Consider the following 26,329-nt stretch of genomic DNA (forward strand, 5'->3'; position numbering starts at 1 on the left):
ACACACACACACACCACACCCCCCCACACGCGCAGACACACACACGCAGACACACAAAGAGGCTAACTCATACACAAAATTCCACACACTAGCATCCTTGCATGACGGGCGTATCCTTGATTGTCCCTGATATAAAACCTCAACTATATGTAACAGGAGCTGTCTTGTATGAATAGCTGGTATAAACTGGTTAGGAGGTGGTAAGTTGTCTTTTGTCCTAGCCTGTGGCTTACTTTTATAGGTGATAGACCGTGAAAGTGTTAAGAGCTTTTAAGGTTTGGTATTGACACTGCAACTGTTACGAGTGTAGTCTAAGAGTATTGGAGAAGCTGAACTGGTAATTACAACACAAATCCGTGGTTAATAAAACTGATATTTAACTTACCAAACAAATGGAAAGAACGTTGTGACAGAAGAAGCTATTCAGAACTACAGAAAACAGTTGCAGTAAGATATGGGCATCTTTTAAGAAAAAAAAAATGCAGTCTGAGAAGAAAATTGAAAATATGAAAACTTGTTTAGAAACATCAGCAATTTAACAAGTTTTAAAGCACAACACTAAAATACATGCTGATAATTTTACCCCCTTATAATTCTTTTTTTTTTCTGTTCTACTTTCTATGGTATGAAAAGGAGCCAGCTGATGGGTTTTGACTCAGCCCAGGACTTTTCATTTCTTAACTCTCAGTGGATTTACTGTTACGTTTTGGGTTAATGTCATGTTGCAGGGTCTACTTCTGCATCAGCTTTTATTTATTTATTTATTTTACAGATGCTCTTAGATTTTCTTCAAGCACCCTTGGGAAAATGTATGGTGTCCTGTAAGATGGTGAGCTGGTCAGGTCTTTCTGCATCAAAGTTTCCCCAAACTTTAACTTTGATGCAGTTTGGGGAAACTGCACTTTGGGGATCAAAGTTGAAGCCTGGAGCTTCGCGGTTTGCGTGAGGTTGTTGTCCTGGAATGGTGCGTTTGGTTTACACCAAACATGTCCTCTGTTCTGATGCTCAGGAACATTGTTTCAGAAAACCTGATCAATGTCTGTGTGCAAACATTTTTAAACAACCTTTCTTTCTGGTGAATCATCATTACAGAATGCACTAAAAGTACAACACCTGAGTAAATTAAACTTCTGCAATTTTTACTCAGTTTTTGTGAATTTTTACCATGGTTGTGTACATTGGGGGGTTTGAGTAGTCCTTTTGTGTGCTTGTGAATCTGTTTTTTTTCTATTTATGTCTTTGTTTTCAGATCAATTTTGTTTTGCCCGCAGAACAGAACTATATTCCTCTCATCTCACATTGTGCTTTAACACATATACTCTCTCAAAATGCGACTTTAATCAAGTAAAAAAATTATGAAAAACTTTATAAATTCTTTAGTCTTAAGAAGAAAAAAATGTCTAATATTGTAGAAATAAAAATCTTTAAAAAAAAAAAAAAACACCGGCACATCAGGCATCAATACAGCAAAGTGAAATACTATATTGCCTGGGGATGGAAGATGTTTCTCTTGACTGTAAAATGACGACAACTGTTTATATTATCCTCCACATTGGTGGAAAATGCATCGTCTCACTAAAAGCATCCGGATTTAGGGGGGAACAAATTTCACATTTTGTCACATTACAACCAGAAAGCAAATTTGATTATTCAAAGTAGTGCATACAATTAAAACACAATACATGACTTCTTACACTTTTTCTTTTAAAATAATGTAAAAACAAATCAATCTTGTAAAAACAATCATGTGCAACCAGTTTCTGTGGAAATTTGAAATATCAATTCCAACATGACTAAGCTTGAGCAACTTAGATGTTTTTGGCTTTCATTGAATCCTGGAGACCATTTTTGCCTTTTTGTTTCCTTTAAAATATTTCAAACTCAGACATTTAGACACACATAGTTGCTTAACTTTCATAGAAAGAGTTTGATGCAGCGTGCAAGAAACTGATCATTTGTAAGTCTTAACTTAACTTTTGACCAAACAGGGCTTTTATCTCTGCCGCTGATGGGATTATATGAACTATACAGCTGCTAATATGGCATGTAGGGAGAGCTTTGGGGTTCCATGTCGGTAATTTTGCCTGCCAGTGGTTCACTGATGGACACGAGGCCCACAACCACACATATAAACTAACCATCCAGCTTGGAAATAGAAGACTGAATGGAAAATGGTGGTAATTATCATTAGTTCTTCGTGATTAACCATGTGCCACACACACACACACACGCAATCATGCACACACACACATACACTGATGTGGCTGTCCTCTGCTGTGTGGCACAAAATGGCGGAGAGTCTGTGTGTCCTAGCAGAGGATGTGCCTGGAAAAAGAGCGTAATGAGAACGAGGCCAGGAAGAGGAGGAGGAGGAGGATGTGAGGACTTGGCTGCAACTTTGCATGTGTGTGATAACATTCAGGTGTGTGATGCAACATTAAGGAGTTCCCAGCCCTCTCAACACACACACACGCACACACACACACATAAAAGAAAGAAAAAATATCTAAACACCACGGTAATGGATGTTGGCACACGCACACACAGATGCTCATTGCTCATACAGAGCCAGAAACGCACGACATTTCATTTTATCCTACAGGTAGCGTGACCTTCAATGCGCCTCATCTGTCCACCCCTCTCTCGCTCTTTCTCTTCACGTATTCCTGTTATCCAGCGCTCAGTGGCGTGGCAGGTAATTTGTGCGCAGCTATTGGAGATTAAAGTTTAATTAGTGAGCGGGGAGTCATTTGGGTCTTTCTTGAGTGAAATAAGGCCGCTGTGCATGCGCCGTTGTGTGTGTGTGTGCGTGTGTGTGTGCGTGTGTGTGCGCGTGCGTGCGCGTGATTGTGTGTGTGTGTTCACTCTGCTCACTCGCTCGGCCCTAACGCATCAGGGCTCATCAGAGAAAGCTGGAGTGGGAGTAGAAGATCCGAGTCCGTCTTTCATCAGCAAAGAACAAAGGATGGGATCCCCCCCCCTTCTCCTCTCCACTCCCCTCCATCTTCCCCTTCTTCCCCACCTTCCCTCCATCTCATCTCTTTCCCTCTCCCCCTCTCCAGTGCTCAGTTGGCAGAGTTCCACAGTCATATTCACACTTTCCCAGTCCCTGGTGAGACACACACGTTCATATCACCTCCACTGCCACCATCACACTGCACCACATGCGGGAAAAGAGAGGGACGACAGGGTGCTCACTTTGTCTTCCTTCATCTTAGTGTGAGAAATGACCGATAGATCTGTCACCCGAAGTGAAAGGAACGTCACCTGAAACATCGCAGCCTGATTGCTTCTTCTTCTTCTTTTTTTAAGCATCTTTGTCTGTCCGTCATTCTTCCCGCCACAATCTGCTGGTTTCTCCCGCAATCTGCTTTTACTCTACCGGCAATCTGTTTTGCTCTCCTGCAAAGTGCTCAAACTTTGTCATCTGTCTCTCTCTAACGTGCTTACTGGTCTCGATCATGGGGGACATCAAACGTGCCAGATGGTCACGCGCTGCTGACACGGGCGCGAGCCCCCGCTGCACACCCAGGTGTCTTCGGAGCTATGTTTTTTAGCTAATGACGGCTGAAGCCTGCATCTCAGCAAGCGCTGTTATTTCACCAGGGCTCGAGACACTGACGCAAATCGATAGGCAGCACGGCCCAGCGATAACGATCTCCGTTTCTCCTCTCCTCCCTGCATCTCTCCATTCGCCTCGTTGCTATGCCCTCCCCCTTCTCGCCGTAAACCCTCCCTCACATCTGCCTTGATCTTGCAGCTTCAATCTATCTCTCCCTAACCCTCCCACTCTTTTTCCTCCCTTGTCTCTGTGCCCTCAATCTCACATCCGTTCCCCCAATCCTCTCCTCTCCTCGTTGTTGTTCTGCATCTTTTCCTCCCCCAGCTGCCTTGATCTCGCAGCATCGCTCTGTCACTTTTGCCCTTCGTTGCCTCGCTCCTATCCTACGCCTGGCTTCATATCTTGCCACTTATCTCCCGTTGCTCCCTCCGTCTTTTTTTTTTTTTTCACCCTCGCTTACTCTCATTTCATATTTTCCCTTCTCCCTCTCCATCACTGCACTGTTTCTCACCTATCCCCTGCTGGTCTTCTATTTCTTCCCAGCCTCCCCTCATGTGCTCTTTTCCTCTATATTTGGCCTCCAGTTCAGCAGTAATCCTCCTCTCCCACTTTTGCTCATCTCCTTTCCTTGGCTGTTGGTTTGCACTCTTCACTCTTCCCCTCGTGTTGCTCTTTTATTTCAGTGACCCACCATCACTTATTTGGTGACTTGCCTGTGTTGGATAACCTACAAATCCAAAGTTGTGAATTTGGGGATTTTTTATGGTTTATTTTACCAAGTTAGAATAATTTTACAGCAAACAACTGCTTAAACTTTTCAAACCAACTAGGATGCACAAGTTTAAACATGTTTTTTTTCTTCTTTTTTTCAAATCCATGCAGATATAGTTTACTGTCCCAAACCTCCTCCAATAAATGTTTTCCTTAACATTTTCAAAATGGGTTGAAAATAGGCCCAACTTCCAGTGGTTTAATAAGAATTTGCCTCATCCGCTGCAAAAATCAAGACATTGAGTTTGACTTTAAGAGCAACTGCAAATTTCAGTCGTGCCTGTTGGTTTTGGTTTTGGGTCTGGGGTTTTTTTCTGAGTCCAAACTTTTACTGGCAGTTTCCAGATCGCAGCTGGCTTTTGCCTTGCTGGCCTAAGCCAATTTCCTATCTCTGGAGGGTGGTAGTTTGTGTCAGATGGTTGAAACAGGGGTGTTCCAACATCACAAAGATCCCAAAACACACATCAGAATCGATTTTGGGATGGCTAGAGCTTGCTGACGTTAAGCTCCTGCAGTGACCTCAAAGTCATTTTGATTTGAAAAATGTTTTGAACTATGTTGAAAGGATGGATCCATGCGAGTCACATGGTCAAATCAATCATTTGAATTTCTCTTAGAAATTCAAAGTGATAGGGTCTATATCAGTGCAGCGTCTGGGATACCCAGATATGCTCTAGATATACGTGGATAAATGTCTGCATTTTGGATCTTGAGCCACGGGAAATATTGCAGAGGGGGACAATATTCCATAAAGCATTTAGCAATCATCATGTGTGCAAATACAGACATAAACACATTGTTATCTGCATGCACAGACACTCGCAACTTATAAAAAAAACAGCTGTTGGGCTTTATTGGGGTGGTCCAGGGAGAGATTGTAGTTTGCACTTTGGTTGCTGAAGCATCCTGTTCAGCAGAGTGATAGGCCCCTTGAGAATAGTTAAAAAGAGAAAAAAAAGTTAGACTCTGTGATAAACTCCGGTTCCTCAAAATTGTTCTCATGCACACACAGCCCATGAAAAATATTAGGACTGTTAAGAAGGACTGGCAGTGCAAGACACTACAAATCAATTCTAGTGGATATCGTCCACTAGACGATATCTAATGGACGATATCTGTTTGCAGATTTTGCCAACATCTGCAAACAGATGTTGGCAACATCTGTTGGTCGTGTTGAAATTTTGGGTGCCAAAAGCTTGTTTTTGTTGCAGTTCGTAATTGGAGAAATATTTTCTGCTGACGCCATTTTGTAAGTGCTTGCAGTTGTCTGCCAGTGTTTGAAATCTATCTATGTTGTAGCTGTCAGATAATCACAAAACAGGAAGTAAAAAAAAAAGTTGTTTGGCCTTTAAATATTAAATGTCACCTACATGTTCACTCAGTAGACCGTAGTGGGATCTGAGCTTCTTAGTGGATGACACTATCTGCATTTAGTTAGCTTAACCATTAAGCTAGTTAAATAATCCCTGTCAACTCATGTTTGTTTAGAAAATAAGCACATAAGAAGCAGCATCTTTCTGTAATATACCAACATCACTTCTGTAAACTGGATGTTGGAGCTGAGAATGATGTCTACCTCTTGTTCTCAACAGCTAATTGGACACCACTGTGGTTTGCTCTTTCAGAAGATTTACTTAAAAACTCCACAACAAGTCAGTAATGATAGTATCTGCAATGCAACCGCCTTTAAGAAGTGGAGGTCCACATTAGGCTGGATGCATGTGAAAGTAAAGAGTAAACCTTCTGATCAGATGTTTGACCCCCGCAACTGATTCCTTCCAATGCAGAGGATCAGTGACTCTTCTGCAAGCTCCCACTATTTAATCTATCTCGAGAATCATTAACTGTGCCCTGGCTAGCACGAACAATCCCCTTTACTATTTTTATACTCCGTTTTAATGTCCTTGCCGCTGGTATTTTTAGCTGAATTTTAGAATGGCCGACTACCTATGGAGTAGGAATTTTGGATATAAACATTTTTGTGAGGCTCCAACTCCTGGTTCACCAGTTAATGTTTAAGCCGGTTAATAAAGGTTTTCTGTCGTGCCTTACTATCTTTTTTTTTTTTTTTTTTGAAACAGAATCCGTCTCATTTTCAGACACAAAAGCAACAGCCACACGATGGACCAACACCTTGAGTTCAGTGCGCCAGACCAAAAAGAAGTCTGACCTCTCCCAATCCAATACAAGGTCACACACACACACACACCTCCAGTCAGACAAAGAGCATCTGCACATTTGCTTCAGGGCAAGGAATCGCTGTGGAAGACAGAGGTCACGGATAGGACAACCTGGAGGACAAAAAGAGAAGAAGGGAAAAAAAAGAGCAGACAGGAAGAGATAGAATGTGTGTTTTTATGCATGTCAGAACGCCGACACAGGAGGAGTGACGCAGCGTCATCAATGAGAGGTACTGAAGTGGCACAAAGCGGGAGCAGGTGCAGATCAGTGTGTGGATGCTGTCTGGATGTGTGCCGGTGAATTTTGTGAACACTTGCACATGTGTGAGAGCCGGGAACGTGCAAATGAGTTGAGGGATGAGCAGACATGGGAGGGAAACGCGCCGTGGAGCCCAGCGGGGACGTCACACTAAACCTGCCCCGGCTCGGCTCCCTCTAGCGGGGGGTGCGACGCTGCATCCCATTACCTGGAAAAATAGACGTTCGTGTGGCGTGTGCTTTGTGTGTGCGTGGATGCATCGCTGGGAAATGGATCAATGTTGCATTTTCCAAAGAATCAGCTAGTATTCTAGCCCTGGATGTTGACGGGGACCGAGCAGACGCTGATTACTTTGCTTTGTCTTCACTTGTCCAATCTTCCTTCTGCATCCTATTTCCTCTGCTCCAAAGTCTCCTTCACTGGATGATTCTGATTGAATACCAAGTAGCCTTGTGCCCCATTTTATAAGATCCCAACTGCCTCGTGCCTCGTGTGTGTTTTGTGTGTACGAGAGAGAAGGAAACCATGTACACAAAATGAGAACGCGCATGGGCATTAGTGAGGTTATTGGCACGTCATAGAGACCACGGAGCACGTTTTTCATACTCTGGAGCAAGAAAGGTTACCCAGAGTCTAATATTCACAAATACCTGCATGGTCATGTCTGGGACATATTACAGAATGCTTGCACACACACGTTTGTTGTCACCTGGCTTCAGAAAAACATAGACTCTCTTTCACAAAAGCACAACGATGCACAACAGAGAGTGAGCAATCAGTATTCTTTCTTCTTATTCCCATCACATGCACAACCTGTGCCTATACCAGAGGAAAAAAATGCCCTTTGCAGATGCCATGTGCTTGATTGTGCCTGCGTGCCTGTAATTCTCGATCGCTCATTCTTCTCTCCGTCCCCGCCCCATCTCATCACTCTGTCACCATGTCAACAAAGACCAGGTTTAGTCCTTCAAAGGGCAACGCTCGACAGCTGCCGGATGGAGGTGACCGTGCCGAAAGACGGCGAGAGAGACGGAAAGAAAAAAAAACGGATTGGGGGAAAAAAAAAGAGACAAATGATAGCTGTGTGGAGAACCAGAACAGAGGAGGGCCGAATGATTTTGGGTCAAGGCTATAGGAAAGGAAAAGAAAGAAGGAGAAGGGAGCATACAGAAAGAAAATAGGTGAACAGGGATTTTTCCTTTCACAAATCACATGCTCATCTCCTGCCCATTGTGCAGCAGCAAGCTGAAGTGCTTCTGTTTCTGCCTTTAGAAGAACCATGAAGTGATATGTCCTTCTATACAACGTGATCTGTCCTTTTATACAACCTTAGTTCTGATGGTCTTATGTCCAAGTCACTCAAATGACTCGATTATTTAAAAAAATAAAAAATAATAATCTAGGTAAAACGCGTGACTCGATGCTTTGCTTTTTTTCCCTACAACTTGAGCGGCCAAATGTTTCATGGGGGGACAGCAATGGCTGTCGCACAAAGGACAGCTGATTACATCAGGTGAGATGACGTAAGATGGAAAACAAGGAGAGGAAAATGTGAGGAAAAAGAGAAATCATTGCCATACGTTTAAGACAACATCAAACATGCAGGAGGACAATTTACTGTGTAGTAAACATCTGCTTTAGCACAACAGCTAGATGTCATCAAAGACCAGATGGATTTAGAGAGGAGGAGATTCTAAGGCCTTCATGAGCCTGGCCCGTTTTTTTTTTTTATTCTGTGTACATTTTCTTGGTTGCTGCACTCACTTCATCGCTCTCTTGGTGTGTGAATACCATGGAAACTGGACTCTTTTGTTGTTGTCTTAACATGCTAAAAAAAGATGCACCACCCTCAAAGGTCACTGGACATCACCTGAATGTGTCAGTCAAAGAAAGAAAGGCAAAAGAAAAGGAGAGACGCAACGTTCGTAGCAGAACCCCCTAATGAATTAACGTTTTTGTCTTTTAATAACTGATTTAGAGAGAGATTGTTTCTACGTGCATCAAATCAGACTCATTTCTGCATCCTTCTACGAGGTGTTGAAGAAAGGTCTGCCGCTCCTTCTCCAAACTTTGTCGTTTTCTTCCAAAGCCGCAGCTCTGTGTCTTGCCTGTGCTCCTGTTGTCTTCCATTATGCCGGCTTTGTGTATTTAAATAAACTGTGTGCAGTGTGCATGGTTGGTATTTTGGATTTTGAGAATGTTTGTGCAGACATCTGTGTCTCCGATGTCGTCCTGCCTCCGTAACGGAAAAGCCAGCCGTGTCTGTGGCTGCGGATGAGTCATCCCTTAAACTCCAGAGAGGAGGAAAGACAACATCGCTCAGACATGCTCAGACACAAACCTCACATTAGCTGGCCTTCCTCACCGAATCAGTATGCTCACCTGCATCAAGGCTTGTTGTTTTCCTCCCTCACCAGGTTCACAGGAAGACAAATTATCATTAGAGGCTGTGAACGAACCCGTCCATATTTGCATAAGGTCATTCAAAAGAGTTGTTCGTTAAAAATCCTGTGAGTTTCCTTCAAAACTCACTGCAATTGTTCTAACTTGTCCTAGTTGCTAACTGCGCTGCAGTCCAGTTCGTAGATTGTAAAGGGGTAATGCGTACATAGCAGGCGATTTGGTGCTTTTGTTCATAAGGTAAGGTTTGGTATAATTACAGGCTAACCGATAACTGCTAGCAGCTCATGTGCAGCAATAACTACATTTTTGAAAAGCTAAATGTTTGTGTGTTTGAAATAAACATGCTCTTATTTCAACTGATTTAGTCAACATGAAGCAAATTGAGAATCGTACTTGTGTAGGACGGAAATTCAATTTAAACGTCTACAAATCAAAAACCTGTTTATTACAGTTCATCTCTCGGTAGCAGTGGGTTTTATCTTGCATTTTGTGGGTTTACATCTGACATGAAAGATTCGAATAAACACACAGTTTGCAAAAGTAGAACTTTGCATGTTTTTTTTTTCTTTTTCTAAAAGGTAAGATTATCATCATCGGTCTTGCATTAATTCGGTGTGGATTGTTGTGGTGTGTCACTTAACAAATGCCATGAAAAATATACATCCATGTTTGACATCTGTATTGTGATTTGCTTGTACAAATACTTGTACCAAGTTAGCTTTTACATAAATGAGATCAACTGAAGATTTGCGATAAAATTCACTAAGCAATGCAGCTTTGCCTCCCGCTTTTTTTGGTCACCAGATTCGCAAACACGCCTATCAGTTTCAGCGGGTGCAGCAGTTTCCACCTATTTTTCCATTTGCTATAAAACATTGCAAAAGCTATAAAACATTATACCTGCAAGTTATGACTGTTCCCATAATCGTTCTTCATCAGTACATCTACCTTTGCAACCTTTGCACCTTTGTTTGCTGGTTAGTAAACAAGACTAAATGAAGATATAGGGTGAATTTACAAAGAAATTAAATTGCTTCATATTGCCTGTTTTGCACACACTACCTGCTTTATTTCCGTATCCTATTCACGACTCAGATAGAGGCAAACACTCGTATGAAGCTCACCCGAGCATGTTTTTTCTTTCTCTTTTTTGGGATTATCTCGATTAGTTTGCTGCAGATTTCTTTGGATTGTAATCAACTCATTTTCTGTCATGTCACTTAACAAAAAGCAATAAAACATATGTTCTTGCAAATAACTACAATGCATTTTGGGTTTGGTGATAGTGCACCAATGTTAGTTTGTATTTAAAGAAGCACAAGTGAAGATTCTGGGAGAAAATCCAGAAGCCAATTTGACGAGCTGCGTTTTGTACGTGCTCTCTGGTTTATTGTTGCACCAGGGTCACAGTGCAGATTGCAGACACTAGCAGAGTCCAGTAGATGCAGCAATTTTCCACTATTATCATTTCACCTTTTTTCTTCAGACTGAGGAAATGAAGTCAGTAAAATGAAATAGAAGCCTTAGTGATTTCTACAGATTTTAGGACAGACGTACATACCATTACAGCAGTGGTCCCCAAACTACGGCAATACCAGAGAGCATTCAGATTTTTTTTCATATATTGTATTTTCCAGTTTATATGTGGATTTTTCTTCAACCACCAGGGGTCTCTTTAGCAGGGGATGTGTCCTGTAAACTGTGGGTGTTTTGTTTTTGTTCTGTTGGACTTTTAGGGAACTGCTTGACTTTCATGTTATTTAATCAGTACGGTTGTCTGGGTAGAGCAGATGAAAACACGTGTTTGTTATGAACCTGCATTCCAGGTCTGTAAGTAACGAGACTTTATGTTAACATATGAGGAATTCATATGTTAAAATTACTTTCCCTCAATGGAATATATACTAGTCAGTCCCAGTGACCGTTTCACTAACGGTTTTTGCCCATGTGCTTTCTGGGTAAAAATCAATCAATCACAGGAAAAAGTTTGGGGACCACTGCATTACAGCCTTATTCCTTGAATATAAGAAGGAATAAGTGAGGATTCAAGGGGCAGGCCACAAAGCATTACAATTTGAACCACTTTGAACAATTTTGACTTGCTGTTTTATTTCTGAACCAGATTTGCAATGCAAATTGCAAATATATGCAAATAGAAGCACAGCCATCAAGTCCAGGAAATGGAATAATTTTGTGTTTCCCATTTTTTATTTATTTTTATTTATTTTATTTAAATATAAATACAAATTCTGTATCCTGTGGCCTCACATCAGCATCCCTTTGCCTGTCCTTGGTGGCACATCTCTGCCCCCCTCCATGTGTCTTCCAATAATCTATGTGACTGGCTGCTGGTGACCCTCTGTGACCTCCAGCTGAGTGTCATGACAACGGGACACTGACAAATGTCGGAGCAGATATTGGCTGCCTCAATCTCCTAAGCCTCTCTCCTGGGTAGGAAACCACCCACGCAGTCGGGCCGCGACACTGCAGAGGAGCGAGACTCGGGGAGATGTTGCGTGTTTGCCATCCGGTCGGCCTGTCAGCCCGTCCGTTGCATTGAACCCGAGGTTATCGAATGAAAGGGCACGGGAGGTGCAGAGAGGCGAGGATGCAGACAGGAAATAAGAAAAGGGAGCGTGATGTCTGAGGCATCTGAATGCTCTCTGTGTCGCGTTGCTGAAGTGTGTGTAATTGGGAAGGGGATTGCGGCGTGCTGATTGGAAGCAGCGGCGGGGCGGGTTGCTGCGTTATTTTGGAGCACGCTGCGTTAAGCCCAGTGTTAAAGGCAGATGTGTTAGACACGAGTGTGTATGCGTGTGTGTGTGTGCGTGTGTGTGTTTGCGTGTGTGTGTGTGTGTGTGTGTGTGTGTGTGTGTGCGTGTGTGTGCGTGTGTGTGCGTGTGTGTGTGTGTGTGTGTGTGTGTGGGGGTGTGTGTGTGTGTGTGTGTGCGTGCGCTAAAAGAGAGAAGCTAGAAGGTAGCGAGCGTTGCGTGTCTGGTATATTTAAGTGTGTTGTCAGGTTGTTGAGGAGCATGCGAGCTGAGCTTTAGTGAACATGTGTGTCGCTGGGCCGTGTAATTCCAGCGGTGGTGTGTGACTTTTCTTTTTTTTTTTCTTTCTTTTCTTCTAGCGAATACGTGTGATTGAATGCGCAAGCGTGCGTGCGTGTGCAATTTCTCCCAGGCCGCTCCACCTTCCCAGCAAACTGCCTCTGCATGCATAATTAACCAGGATGACTGGGGAGGTAAACACACAGAGAGACGTCCCATCCCTCCACTCTCTGTGTGCCTCCGCTTTGTGCATCCGCACGTGTGTGTTTATTGGTGTCAGACAGACAGACGGACCAGGAGCAGGAAAGAGATTTGAAGCCAAAGTGCTTCAGAGCCAGATTTGATGGAACGAGTGAGCTGTCGCTCTCTCTCTGTGTCTCTCTCTCTCTCTTTCTCTCTCTGTCCCTTTGTGTGTGCATGTGTGTTGAGAAAGCAGATAAATCCCATCTCAAGCTGCCTCTGAAGATGATGTGATGAAAAAGAGGAAGAGAAAGGGGGGTCAGAGGGGGGGTACTGGAACCAGCCACAGTTCTGCGCATTATGAACCATTCAGTGGAACAATCAAATTCACCCCTCTCTCTATTCCTCCCGCTCCTTCTTTTCCTTCTCCCTATCCCTTCCTGGCAGTGTTCAACTTGGAGGCAGATGCATTTTAATGCTTCAAACGAATAGATCCTCCCCAGGTGTGATGAAGCACAAAAAAGGCAGCTAAAATGGGGAAAAGACGTTGGATGCAGTAGTGGTAATCAATGTTGGGACTAGTTTGTCTGTAGAGCTTAAGAATTTGTCTAATTATCAATGTAGAAACAACCATTTGCTGTCAAAAGCATACATTTTCAGGTCTCACCACAGATTACTTGGAATCAGATCAGTTGGACTTAGGTCTTGACTTTGACTAAACCACTCTAACTCATACTTGGCTTTCATCTATGCCAGTGTTTCTCATGTTTCTCAACCTTTTTTGGGCCAGCGCCTCCCTAGCATTTATCCAGGTCCCTCACTGCCCCCCACCAAAGAATTTGTAGGCTACTTTGCACTGACCATTATTTTATTATTAATATTACTATCACTATTGTGGATGTTTTGATTTTATGCTTGTTTCTGTATTTATCATCAAAAATAATTTCCCAGAGAACAAAAAAGCCATGTGAATAGAAATAATTTTCACAGGTGTCTAAGAAAAATGCAATGAACATTCAAGTTAAAATTGGTAGGCCTAACAGCAGCCAATCAGAGTGGGAAAAAAATGATTCTTTGCCATTTTCTAGTTGTTAAATCTTGCACAAAATGACCAGATAAAAGATGTACAACATGCCAGTTTAAACTTTGAACTATTTGCAAAACGACTGAGCTCTGCAACATTAAAACATGGATAGAACTGTAACTACATTAATCATAACTCTTCTTCTCTTCAGTGTTTGTGTCGGTTTCTAGTGGTGCAGCTCTGTGGTGCCTTCAGGAGAATGGGACATCAGAGTATCATCCATAAAACTTCACCCACATGGCATTTATGTGCAAACCAGAGCTTTCAGTGGAAAAACAAAAGTTCCAAGTCCTTGTAATGCCATACAAATATGAGACAGAAACATGCATTATATCTTTATATAGACCTGTCTATTGATTTATATATTAATAGTTCTACTGGACAGAAATTACAAAGAACAAATCTGGTTCTTAATCAAATCCTAATGAGTCAAATTGAAAGTGTTATGGAGTCATCAGCCTCATGACATTAACACTGATATGAAAAATAATATTGAAGAAATAAATATATCAAATCTAATTAAAAACATAAATATAAGTGATCAGTTCTTTACTGTTATGGTCTGTAAGATATATTTATTCTCAGTACTAGATGTGGTCTTAAACCCATGGCATTTCAACAATATTATTTTACCTTTTATCTGGAAATAGTGTCTGTTTATTCTTGCCATTCTGTCCTCTGTATTAATTATTGCTCGAAAGGTCTTGCCATACCAGTTTATTCCTCTGTATTTACTTTAGTTCCTTAGTTTATTCTTGCATTTTGTTTTTCATTCATTTCCATTTAGTTTCCTTTGATTAGTATTATCCTCTCTTGGTTTATTACTATGTCCACTTTAGTTTCTTTCCTGTTGCTAGATTTATTTTATCATTTATTGACGCTCACCACCAGTGATCTTCACTCATCACCTGCTGCGACGCCTAATCGTCATGTGTTTCACATCATGTGTTGATTTTTCACTGTTCAGGGTCGGATTCTCTGTTTTTATGCCATAATTCACATCTAGTTCATCGCTCCATTTTATGTCCCGCTTCTCCTGTTTCAGAGTTTTGCGCAATGTGCACCTCGTTTTTATTTTTAAGCCCCTAAGGTGCAGGGCGGTCGGGAACCGTATCGATGGGGAAAAGGCAGACTGACATAAACCTTTTAAAACAACGGTAGCAATTTCTGCATTCTGATTATTGAAATTTAAAAGTGCTGTGTTGTTCTATCACACCCGTTTCATACCGGACCACTTACAGCACCGGTGTTAACGCTATAAAATGAACGCTCTCTGTCGTGGTATCACCCATGGAGGGATTTCTTTATTTAAATGGGTTCATTTTTCAGAGGGATACAAAGTCAGGGTATCGTGATTTTAGTAATTACATCTTTATAAGAGCGATTTTCTGTTGTCCTTCCATGGAAGCGTGCAGCCTTCAAACGGAAATGAAACACTTTTTAATATAAGTTGCTGCTTTGACATGATCACAGAACTGCCAAAACACATGTACAAAAATACCAGACAAAGTGAATCTCAGCAACGTCACTTCTGGAACTGATGCGGTGAAGCTACCAGTAGCAGGAGAACGGAGCTGCGCCAAAAGCTAACAGAAGCTAACAAACACTGAATAGAAGAAGATCTGCCATCGATACAGTTGCAGCCAAGCATGATTTAATGTTACACAATACAGTTTTACCAAGTTTCTCAAAGTCTAAACTGGCATTGTTGTACATATAAGGTGTAAAGTTTACTTTCGACCAAACGCCCCCCAAAGGCATCCCAGCGCCCCCCTTTTGTAAAAATTTCCACCAGCGCCCCCTGCCGTCCTCTGAACGCCCCCCGGGGTGCGGTACCGCCCACGTTGAGAACCGCTAATCTATGCTATTTAATAGCATAGATAGAGCTGTGGTTGAATGTTGTTTTCCAGTTTCAAGCCTTTTGAAACCAGTAACAGGTGTTTTCCTAGAATTGCCTTATGTTTAGTTCTATGCAATTTTCACTCAAGAAATTCTCACATCCTGTTGTTACTACAACTGTGTTTCAAAATAGGGAGAGTGTGTGTGTATAAAGGGTGATGTGAAGTTCTAGGTTTTCGGAGAAGGGGTTGTCATTTGAGGTATTTTATTTAATTTTTCTTTCCTTAGGCCTCCTCTGAGACATGTCGAAGGAAAACGGTGGCACTAGACATAATCTACAGCAGTGGTCTCAAACTGCAATCCTTGAGGGCCAGAGTCCTGCAACTTTTACATGTGTCCCTTGTTCTACACGCTTGAATTAAACGGTGAAACCGCCTCACCACCATGCAATCGAGCTCTGCAGAGCTCTGCTAATGAGTTCATATCGGAGCCAGGTGTGCTGAAGCAGAGACGTCTAAAAGTTGCCGGTCTCTGGCCCTCGAGGAATGCAGTTTGAGGCCACTGATCGAGAGATCAGATACTCTGAGAGATCAGAGTAAATGGGGCTAAGTATAAAAAGTATGCCACATTTTTTTCTGTTTTTTATGAGAAAAGAAAATTATATATACTCATCTGCGTTTGCCTATATGAAATACTATTAAATAAACGTTGTGGTTAAACTTTCAAAAAGTTCAATCACTCCATAAAATTTTAGCTGCTGTGTAAAATAAAGTGCTTCACACTGGATAAAAGCAGATGGAGTAACATAAGAAAAACTTCTAGAAATGATAAAATAAGCAAACATGCACAGAAAAGTTAAAGCAGATAAATAAATCTATCTAACAGTTTTAGGAGATGAGAAATTGAGGGAATGCAGCAGATTAGCCGGTTTCAAGGGATATGAATGCGTTCGCGAAGCACTGTAGACCCACCTTGTGTGTAATGTGCATGCAAGTGGATGTGTGGTATTTGCTGCAGTTTGTATTTCCCATGAGCTCAGGCTGTGAAGCCCACTCACTAAATCATGCATTCTCCTCTGTCCTCTACAGCCCCCCTTCTCTTTGTCTTCCTCATCAAACTTATCATTCTATCACTTCTTCCCTGCTGTTGCATCCCCTCACCGTCCGTCTCTTTAGTGGCTTGCATTTTCTCTCTCTCTCTCTCTTTCTTTCTCTCTCTTTCACCTTCTATTAGACCACCAACGCCTTGTTGTCTTTTCCCCTCTCGTTGCCGCCCCCATCTCTATCGGGAAGGGTTGAAGAGAAAATAGAAAGACGAGGAAGACGGGGAGATAGCGGAATGGGAAGGGGAATTATCTTTCTTGTGCAGATATCACTTTGTTGAAAGATGCAAAATACGATCAGCTTGGAAAAGTAGAAGACAAGAATAGAGGGGGGGGGGGAATGTGGGTGTATTGCTGGTTGTCTGTAATGCATGGCCTGCATGGAGATATATAAAAAAAATGCAAGTTTGCTTCTCCTTCAAGCCTCCTTCTCTGTTCTAATGCAAGCCCTGAAGAATGGGCAGACAAATAAACAGGGAGGATTTGGCGATCTCAGCATGTGTGCTCCATCCTCTCTCCTCTCTGCTCCTCACTGAAGCGGAGACGTTGTGCATCCACAAATACGGCAATCGGTCGACACCATGGTGCCGCGCTTCTGTGCGGAAGATAACAGTGGAAAGGGAGGGAGGTGCCGAATGGAGGTGGAAGGGGGACGTGACGGGAATGTAGACGCCGCCGTACACACACGCGCGCGCGGTGTGTGTTTGAGAAAAAGCAAGCGTGAAGTAAATCGATTCGAGGGAAGGTGTCTTTGGTTTCTTTGTTTTGTTTTATTGCAAGATGCAATCAAGCACAAAAAATACGATTACAGTGTCATGTCTTGAATGCCCAACCCCAGGAACTTTTTTTTATTTATTTTTTTTTCATATTTTGTCATGTTACAACCGCAAAATGCTGTTCATTTTATTTGGATTTTATGTAATAGACCAACGTAAAGAAGTGTTAAAGTCCAAGTAAACTCAAACATGATTTCCAGTTCTATATAGAAAACATAAAAGTGAAGAGTAAGGGGATCAACCCCCCCTTTAAACTGATACCCACAAATAAATTCAGTGCAGCCTCTTCAAAGGTGATTAATAGAATTTCTCTGTTATTTCATCTCAGTATAAATAGTTTAAACACATTTAGCTGTGCTTCTGCTTCAACACACCTGAGTCAAATAATCAGGTCATTAACAGGGCTCTGAAAAACTTGTCTGCATACTAATGAAGTAATTCAGCCGTGTTGGACCAGGGACACATCTTAAAGCGGCAGCCCTGGAGGACTGGAATTTAAAACTTCTGGTTTAGACCAAAACACATTCTTTTTTAGACCTGACCCAGTACAAGTTCAGACTCCAATCCGATTGAGAATCATTGCTCACAACTCTGCTCTGCATCCATTCTTCCGACTGAGGTCGAGTCATAAAACCGCCTGCTGCAATTTTTAGATTTTACTTTTTTTTTTATTCCACATCAAATTAATCACATTACGTCCCCGAAAAGCACAACAAAGTTTGAGGTTGTAACTTGGAAAGCATTCAAGGAGTGCGAAATCTATAGCAAAGCAGTCGACACTGAAAAATCTTCAATGTGGAATGAGAGGGCTTACTCCACTGGATGAAATAAATAATTTGTGTCTTTGCTGAACCCGCCTGCTGTTCTCAGCATGCTCGGTTTTGGAGAAACCCACTTCTTTTCCTTGATATTGTGTAAACAAGTATGCCCACACGCACGTCACCCCAGGTGGAATGGTATTGACCAGAAAGTGGGGGAGCAAGGATGGTAGGAAGCGAATATTAGGTCTCCATGGGAATTTACAAGTGTCTCTTTGTCAATAAATGTGAGCATTTGTTTGTAGTATTTTTAAAAAAAGATGGACCAGAGCTTTTCTTAACAAGAAGTGCACAAGTTTAAGATAGTCCATTGGACTCACACAAACACACACACACACACAGAGTATTCATAGATGAATAATGTTGTTGTGTCTGGTGAGATGTAACACGGTCCCAGAGTGGATTGAGAGTGGGGATATTGTGCTAAAACTGACTCTCTCGGACATCCACACACACATACACACCCTGACACACACACATGCACACGCACACACACACACGCGCACTCTGAAGCTCAGTGTCTCCTGGTGACTCTTTTGCTTTTATAGATCAGCAAAAGTCTCCACCTCTCCCCTGTTCATCTCTGTTCTGTATAAACACATTCACACACTTACGCACACACACGCACTCACACTCGCATGCAGGTGAAACCGTATAGTCCCAAAACGCAGTCCCATACTGGAAGAAATGCATCTTACACTATCAACACAGCCCCTCTGCTGGTGCATTTAGAGCATGCGCACACACACAGTGTGTTAGTGACCACTTCTTCTGGGAGTGAACTAGAGTTTCTATCTGACCAGAAAGGAATAAGGGACCCAGCTGAAAATTTCATAAACACCTGACCAAAAAATAACATAAAATTACTAAAGGGTTGAAAAATTAAAGAAATTAAAATTTAAAAATGACTTAATTATCAAGACATACAGTTAACACAAATGATGGCACAGAACTGTATAAGAATTGAAAATAATACCAAGGAATGCTTTAGGTTTTACATTGGTCAATCAAACCAGACCAATAAAACTGAATATGTGTGTTTGGGAATGCATGCAACACATTACCAACTTTGGATTTGAATGCCTGTGTGTCTGCATGTGTGTTTTTCTCAGAAAAAGAAATTAGTTGTTACTTTAAGTGTCTCTTGAAATGCACACTCAAGTTCTCCTTAGACGAAGAAAAATGCTTATACCCCAAGAACCTACCTTCATAATTTCTTGTCTTTTTTCTCTATTTCCTCTCCTTCTTCCCTCCATACTTTCAGAACCCCAGACCCCCCTTCCCCTTCCTCCCGTTTCACCTCACCTCCCCCTCCCTGCTCAGGCTACAGACGGAGTGAGTTATGCAGTCCTTTCGTGAGCGCAACAGTGGTTACCACAGCAACCAACCCTGCTATCAGCAGGAGCCCCATGAATTATCTCGCCTGGAGACCTACCGGCAACACCCACATCATCCCCATCCGCAGCATCCACACCCAGGCCCTGGTCCACATCCAGGCCCTGGCCCCGGGCACAACAGGTCAGGATATGAGGCTATGTCTAATGCAGCAAATGTGCCCACAGGTGGAGCAGCTGGAATCGGAGGACCCAAGGACTGTTACAGCCAACCAAACTATTCTGGGTACCCAGGAAGTACTGGAGGCAGTGGAAATGGAAATGGAAGCTCATCAGCCTCACAGGCAAAAAAATCCTTTAGAGGAAGCAAAGTTCCTCCACCAAACCCCAGTCAACACCTGCAGGGCCCTGGAGGCTATAGTAATCACATGGGCCCAGGAAATTATTCCGCCCAGTACATGAGCGAGGGCCATCTCCAGCAGAAATGGGAGGACCCTGCACAGTTAGCACAGTATGAACAGGAGATGGTGGGGCGACTGGAGGCTGGTGCTTCCCCTGCACCTGGATCCTCCCAGTACATAGACTCAAACATGTTGGGGCACTCCCAAACCCCATGCCACCAGCCTTCTACCCCAAGTTACACAAGTCCACACCATCAGCCTCATCCTCCTAACCCTGCTCCCTCACCTCTCATGTATCCCCAAAGTCACCTACACTACCCACAGCCCTCCCCCTCTCCATCCCCATATATGGAAAAATGCAGTCCCATGCCCCATTGTTATAAAGGCTACAACATACCTCCAAATTCTCAGTATAGCAGACAGCTAAGTAGTCATAGCAGTTTGAAGCAGGGGACTTACAGGTCAACCCAGAACAGCTATGGGTACCAGCAGTCAACACCCAGAGGTTATGAGCAGCAGACCTCTTTACAGGCAATGACCAACCCCCAAGAACCCCACCCTAAATACCAACACTATAACCAACCCCAACAAAATTACTGTCTGTCAGAGCTCCCTGTCAGATCTCCAGAACAGTATTATCAGACTTGCAGTCCCTCCTCGAGTCATTCCCCTGCTCGCTCTGTCGGACGCTCACCCTCATACAGCTCCACCCCTTCACCACTGATGACTAATCCAGAATCATTCCAGTATGGCCAGCCACCAATGACACCTGGGGCAGCCTCGTCGTCGTCATCCTCTTCAGCTGGTATGCAAGATCAAGCCAGCGCAAACACCATGCTAATGCCCCCGCGGTCCCACCCTTCGCCCAACATATCCCACACGGCATCCCACAGCTACACTTCGACACCACAAGCGCCCACAATGAAAGAGCGCTTCTCGGAGAAGCTGTTATCAAACCCCAGCTTGTGGAGCCTGAACGCTCTCACCTCTCAGGTGGAGAATATCTCCAATAATGTCCAGCAGCTCCTGCTTTCAGAAGCCCTGGTTGCAAACAAGAAGGGCGGCAAGCGCAGCAGTGGTGGGAGCAACAGCAGCACTGGAAGTGGGACCTCCACCAAGAAAGGTGAAGAATACAAAAGCCCTCCATATCCAGACAGTGGTGGCAATGTGGGCGGGGCCCCCATGCATGAACCTTACTCTACCCCACAGCACCAAACATTGCCTATGGAACTCCATGAGGGTGGCTACTCCAGCAGCAGTGATGAACCACTGGACAGAGGTTTCTATTACTTTGGCCAGGGTAGAAGTCCAGCCCAGGCCCACAACAACACACAACTCAGCCTGGACACAGCCTCCTCTTGCTCCATTGCTTCTCCAGATGATATGTCTACTAGGTCTGGGGACTCGGGTCTGCACAACCTTACCCCAGATCCTATAAGATGCACGGCAGGGCAAGGAGGAGATGGCATGAATACCCCAGGGAAGAGCATCGGTGATGAGAGATCTCCAACAAGCATTACAATACCAAGTCCTATGAAACAAGAAAGTGATTCCTCATCAGAAATACAACACATCAATCAGCCTGTAAAGGAGAACTTTGAAGAGTCAGCTTGGACTGAAAAACCTGCTGGAAAAGAAGAGGAAGCAATGGAAAAAACTCTTGATTTTATAAGTAATTCAGACTCAAGCAACCCTACAGAGAAGCAAGAGAAATGGACAGATGAGGAAAAATGCCCAAATTTCTACAGCAAAATAAACACGAACATGGCAGAAAAAGGCTATTGCTATGAAGACGCAATGTACCAAGAGGTCCAGAGCAAATATGACTCGGATGCAAGAGATTCAGTTGAACAATCCCCTGCTGATCTCTCTGATTCTAGTAACAAAGATCACTTTAGTCAAGAGATGAAGTCAGAAATATTCAAGTCTGAATCTCCAACTGCATCCGAGAGCTCTGTGAAAACGTTGCCGTTCATTTCAAGAGGAGACCTTGAGCAGGATCCATATTCCACAGAGAAAGACGACAGTTCGGCAAATACCTCTCCAACCCCACGAACTGAAGTCCTGGAAGAGTCTAGCTGTGACAAGAAGGAGAGCAAAACTCATGAGAATGACAAAGACATAGCAGGGGAGAGGGAAGAGGATGAGATAAATAAAGATGAGAAAGAAGAAATTGAAAAAAGTTCTTTTTCACAGCTTTTGTCTAAAGAAGTTAGGGAGGAAGCAGAGGAAGAGGAGGAGGAGAAAGAAAGTCAGTCATTAACTGAAGAGCACACAAATGACCAAGACATCCCAATGAGTCCTCCTGAAGATCTCTGCAGCAGAACAGAAATCCACAATTTAGCTCTTAACACTGACAGTGATTTTGCAGGGGGACCCGGTCTTCTTAATGCAGCAGCGGCAACGACAGCAACAGATGTTTCAACAAGGGAGTCAGCCATTGGCGACACAGCACCTCAGCCACAGTCTGCTATGCCAGTCTTCTCTGCTCTCAATGATAAGGCAGCTCCTCCGGCTCAGGCTAGAGATCATATTGATCACAACGACGCTAAGGTCCTGGAGCCAGACTCTCCTCAGCTGCCAGGGAAGTCAATACTCCCCTCTGCCCCATCCTGGGCTGACACGCCACCATCTCCTCAAAAAGGGGATGATGATATAGAACCAGGCATAAGTTGTTCCAGTGCTGTGACACCACTAGCTAAACCAGAGCCTATGGTTCCATCCGCTCAGCCAAGGACATATGGGCGTAAGCATGTTAGGGGTAGAAGGAGAATCATACATTCAGGTGTGGCATTAAGGCGACAGCTGAGTTTGAAGAAGGAGGAAGAAAAAGAGGACAAAGAAACAAATTCCTCTCAGCAAAAATCGAGCATGGCTCCAAGCAAGACTGTTTTATTCTCAGATCAAACTAACCTTGCTCATCAGGATTCTATGGTGAGCCAGACTCCTAAAATGCTGACAGAGGGTTTTCAATCCAGAATGTGCACTCGCTCTTTTAATGCGCCAGATATGCAAACAAAAGTTGAACCTAATGTGAAGAGAAAACCAGGCCCAAAACCTGGACCTAAGCCAGGGTCAAAACCCAGTGCAAAACCAGGGCCTAAGCCAGGTGCTAAGCCTGGTCTAAAGGCAGGCCCCAAACCTGGACCAAAACCTGGGAAAAAAACAGGACAAAAGCCTGCATCACATGAATCAGAAGTGCCACTGAAAATTGAAACTGTTGTAAGGCACAAACCAGGACCAAAACCAGGTTCAAAATCTGGACCAAAACCAGCCCTAAGACCAGGTCCAAAACCTGGACTCAAGCCTGCTGAGGTTTTGCCTCCTACTGAGGCTGCTCCCATCAAAGCTCCAGTTGGTCGCCCCAGGGGCTCAATTTCAAAATCAAAATTGATGGACCGGGAAGATCCAAGACAAGAAGTCCCAGAAATGCAAAGCAGGACCAGGAAAGCTCTAAAACATGCAACACTGCAATATAACCAAGATGGAAGATCTCCTACAGAGGAAAAGCGATCTCTCCCAGAAATAAAGGTACAAGAAAGGGAAAACAACAATATGGTGTTAAGATCCAGAAAACCCTCACAGGATAAGCTAACAAAAGAAAAGGAAAGGGGAGGGGAAGATATTCAAACTTCAACACCAACAGAAAATAAAATCAGCGATATCTCTCTAAAGGTTAAAGAGGTCATAGTTGTGAAAAAACTACTAACTCCAAATCCTGATGCCATGATAACAACAAATGTTTCCCTACACTCACCCGTGCCACTTGCAAAGCCAGCCCTCTCTGAAGAATCTAAAGAAAAGACATTATCAATACTGAAGCGTGCATCTAGCCCAGACATTTCCACACCATCTGTAAAAAAGAAGAGAGGTCCAAAGCCCAAACTAAGAAACTTACCATCTCAGTCAGTCCTGTTTGAAGAGATTCTACCAGCGCGCAAAGACAAAAGTGTCCGAGGCCCCAGAAGAAAGCGGGGACCACCCAGGAAAGCTTCTCAGGTCAGTGCCTCAACAAAAGATGCTCCCCCTAACAGCAGTGGATCTACCAACAGTGACGTGCCTGTGGTGCCTCCTCAGTGCCCCACCAAAACAAAAGTTCTCCCTCCACGCAAAGGCAGAGGGCAGAAATATGAGGCAATGGTACAGAAGATTACATCTCCCAGCTCAAAAAAACACTTCCCAGCTACCCAGCAAGACAGTAGTCTAAGTGAGGATTTTACATCGAAGGCTTTTTCTGAATTTGTCTTTAAGGAAAGTGAGGCTTTTATTCAAATAAATAACACAGAGACACTAGAGTTTACAAAGGAGGAAATGAAAGAACAAGAAGCAGCAATGGCAATGGAAGAAGTAACACAACAAGGTGGCAAGCATGAGCTAAGTCAAGAGGAATCGGCAAAAGATATAGTGAGACCATTAGTGGAAGATGAGGTTACAAATAAGAATTATGGAAGACAAGAAAAAGGTAAAACAGAAACCAAGATGGAGGCTGCTGACAATAAGGCTTCGTCTTCAACAGAGACGTGGTTAGAAGTTGGAACTCTAGATGAGAGGACACAACAGACTTCCAAGAGTGATGCCACAAAGTCTGTCAGAACGAAGAGAAAGAGATGGGCCATGGTGGAAAGTACAGATGCGTCCGTGGTAGCCTTGGAAGCAGACAGCCTCATTATTACAACACCAAGGCTTGCTAAACAGAGAGCCATTAAAAACAACCATGAAATGCACCTTAAACAGAGGAGGAAGAAGAGAAAGGGTGAAGCCAATTTAGAGGAAACCGAGACAGTAGATGAGCTCAACACAACAGAAACGCCAGAACCCGTGGAAAGAATAGAGGAAAAAGTCACCACCACAGAGTCCACAAAGTCCACAGAACCTCTACCAACTAGCGAGGATAAATTCACAGAAACCCCCCAAGCCATCTCTGCAGAACTTATTCAAAAACCTCGCAGAGGCCGAAAACCATCCGCAAACCCAACTAAACAAAAAAGAAGCCAAGCCTCAATGGAGCATGCTCCTGGGAAGCCAGTGAAGATCCACAAAAAACCCGGGCCAAAACCCGGAATGAAAGATGCCATTGAGGTAATTGAGGCAGTTGTAAGGGCAGCCGGATGTGAGCAGGACCAAAGAGAGGAAAGAGCAAAAGAAGAAAGAGAAAAAAGAGAACGAGAGAACCTAGAAAGTGAAGAGACTAGTATTGTGGGTCCTGTGGTGACCGTTACAGAAAAGCAGATGGAGTTCATCTCTGTGAAAAGAATCAGAAGGAGACCAATCAACAGGAATTCCAAACTGTCTTTTTGTCCTTATGTACGGATCAACAACTCTAGAGACTTTTCTTCTTGGTGTGCCATAGTCAACAAGCCTGAAGATGCTGTTGTGTTTCAGAGACGGAGAAAAAAGGGCATACTTAGAATGAGGAATCCTTTCACAGTTGCTAAAGCAGTGCCACACACTGCTGCCATGCAACTAGGACCATTGGTAAACACAGACCTATCTGACATGCGTCTTACGTGTTGCTTGTGTGGGAAACCACCAAACTACAAAGACCTGGGTGATTTGTGTGGACCATACTACACAGAAGATAGCATTCCACGGAAAATTTTGACTATCACACATACGCAACTCTTCAGGGAAGACGGCAGCAAGACCCACGGGAATGACAGCAACAGCAGTGAAGAACCGGGAACTTCCTCAAAGACTGAAGATAGAGGGAACTCAGAAAAGGAGGAAAGTACAGAAGCTTCCACTGAAGAGGCTGGAAACAGCAGGCATCATCACCGGCACTACAGGCGGCTACTGAGACCGGAAAGACCGTGTCAGGAAGGTGGTCCGAGAAGAGTTACCCTCAGAGAGAGATTCAGGAGAATGAAGCAGCTCCAGAATCTCTGCACAGCCACTTCAAAAGACCAAGAGGGCAATGAAAGCATATTCCAAAAGCTACAAATGGAGGCAGTGGCCAAGGAGCACTGGGCTCATGAAAACTGTACCATCTGGACCAAGGGGATAATTATGGTAGCTGGAAGGCTATATGGACTGAAGGAAGCTGCCAACAAGTCAGCTCAAACGGTATGTTAATAATCATAAAGAGGCTCAATATACAGTCAAGACATTCCTTCTTTGTGTGTTATTTATTTTAGAATGGTGCTTTACTGGTTTTGTTCTCTGTCTGATGAACCCCAGAGCTGTCACAAGTGCCAGATTTCAGGAGCATCTCTCAGCTGCTGTTGGAGAGGCTGCTCTTATAAGTACCACTACATCTGCGCCAAAGAGATAGGTAAGAAACTACGGTAGGAAGCAATACCAGAGAACTGGACTGAAATTTAAACAAAAGAAGCCAACGTGGAGAGATGAAAGTGAGGTCAAGCATGAGTTAAAATAAAAAAAAAAAGAGTGAAAAATTAAATGGTGAGTCAAGAGAAGTTGATGTGGGTAAACCGAGAGGGAAAATGCATAGAGTAGTAGCAATATTGAATGCGAAACGATACGTCTGAGAGCTCAGAGAAAGAGAGAAAACCCAAAAGAGAGCTTTGATTAAAGAGGATGATGAAAGTGGGAGTATGAAAAAAAGAGAAG

At 43.4% G+C, this 26,329-nt stretch overlaps 1 protein-coding gene across 4 annotated transcripts in view; it reads left to right on the top strand.

The window, feature by feature from the left end:
- Positions 1-26,329, top strand: part of rai1 (retinoic acid induced 1) — a 67,479-nt gene that overhangs the window by 35,377 nt on the left and 5,773 nt on the right. For 3 of the 4 annotated variants that reach the window (XM_081609950.1, XM_081609949.1, XM_017306187.2), the window contains 2 exons: positions 19,289-25,822; positions 25,937-26,030. In XM_081609950.1, coding sequence (XP_081466076.1) covers positions 19,367-25,822; positions 25,937-26,030 — 6,550 coding nt within the window. In that variant the 5' untranslated portion in view covers positions 19,289-19,366. Of the gene's footprint in view, positions 1-6,414; positions 6,744-19,288; positions 25,823-25,936; positions 26,031-26,329 lie in introns of those variants that run through there. The other variant, XM_081609951.1, reaches the window with a different exon arrangement.

This window comes from Poecilia reticulata, chromosome 8 (assembly GCF_904066995.2).
Source record: "Poecilia reticulata chromosome 8, P_reticulata-male-v2, whole genome shotgun sequence".
NCBI lineage: Eukaryota > Metazoa > Chordata > Actinopteri > Cyprinodontiformes > Poeciliidae > Poecilia > Poecilia reticulata.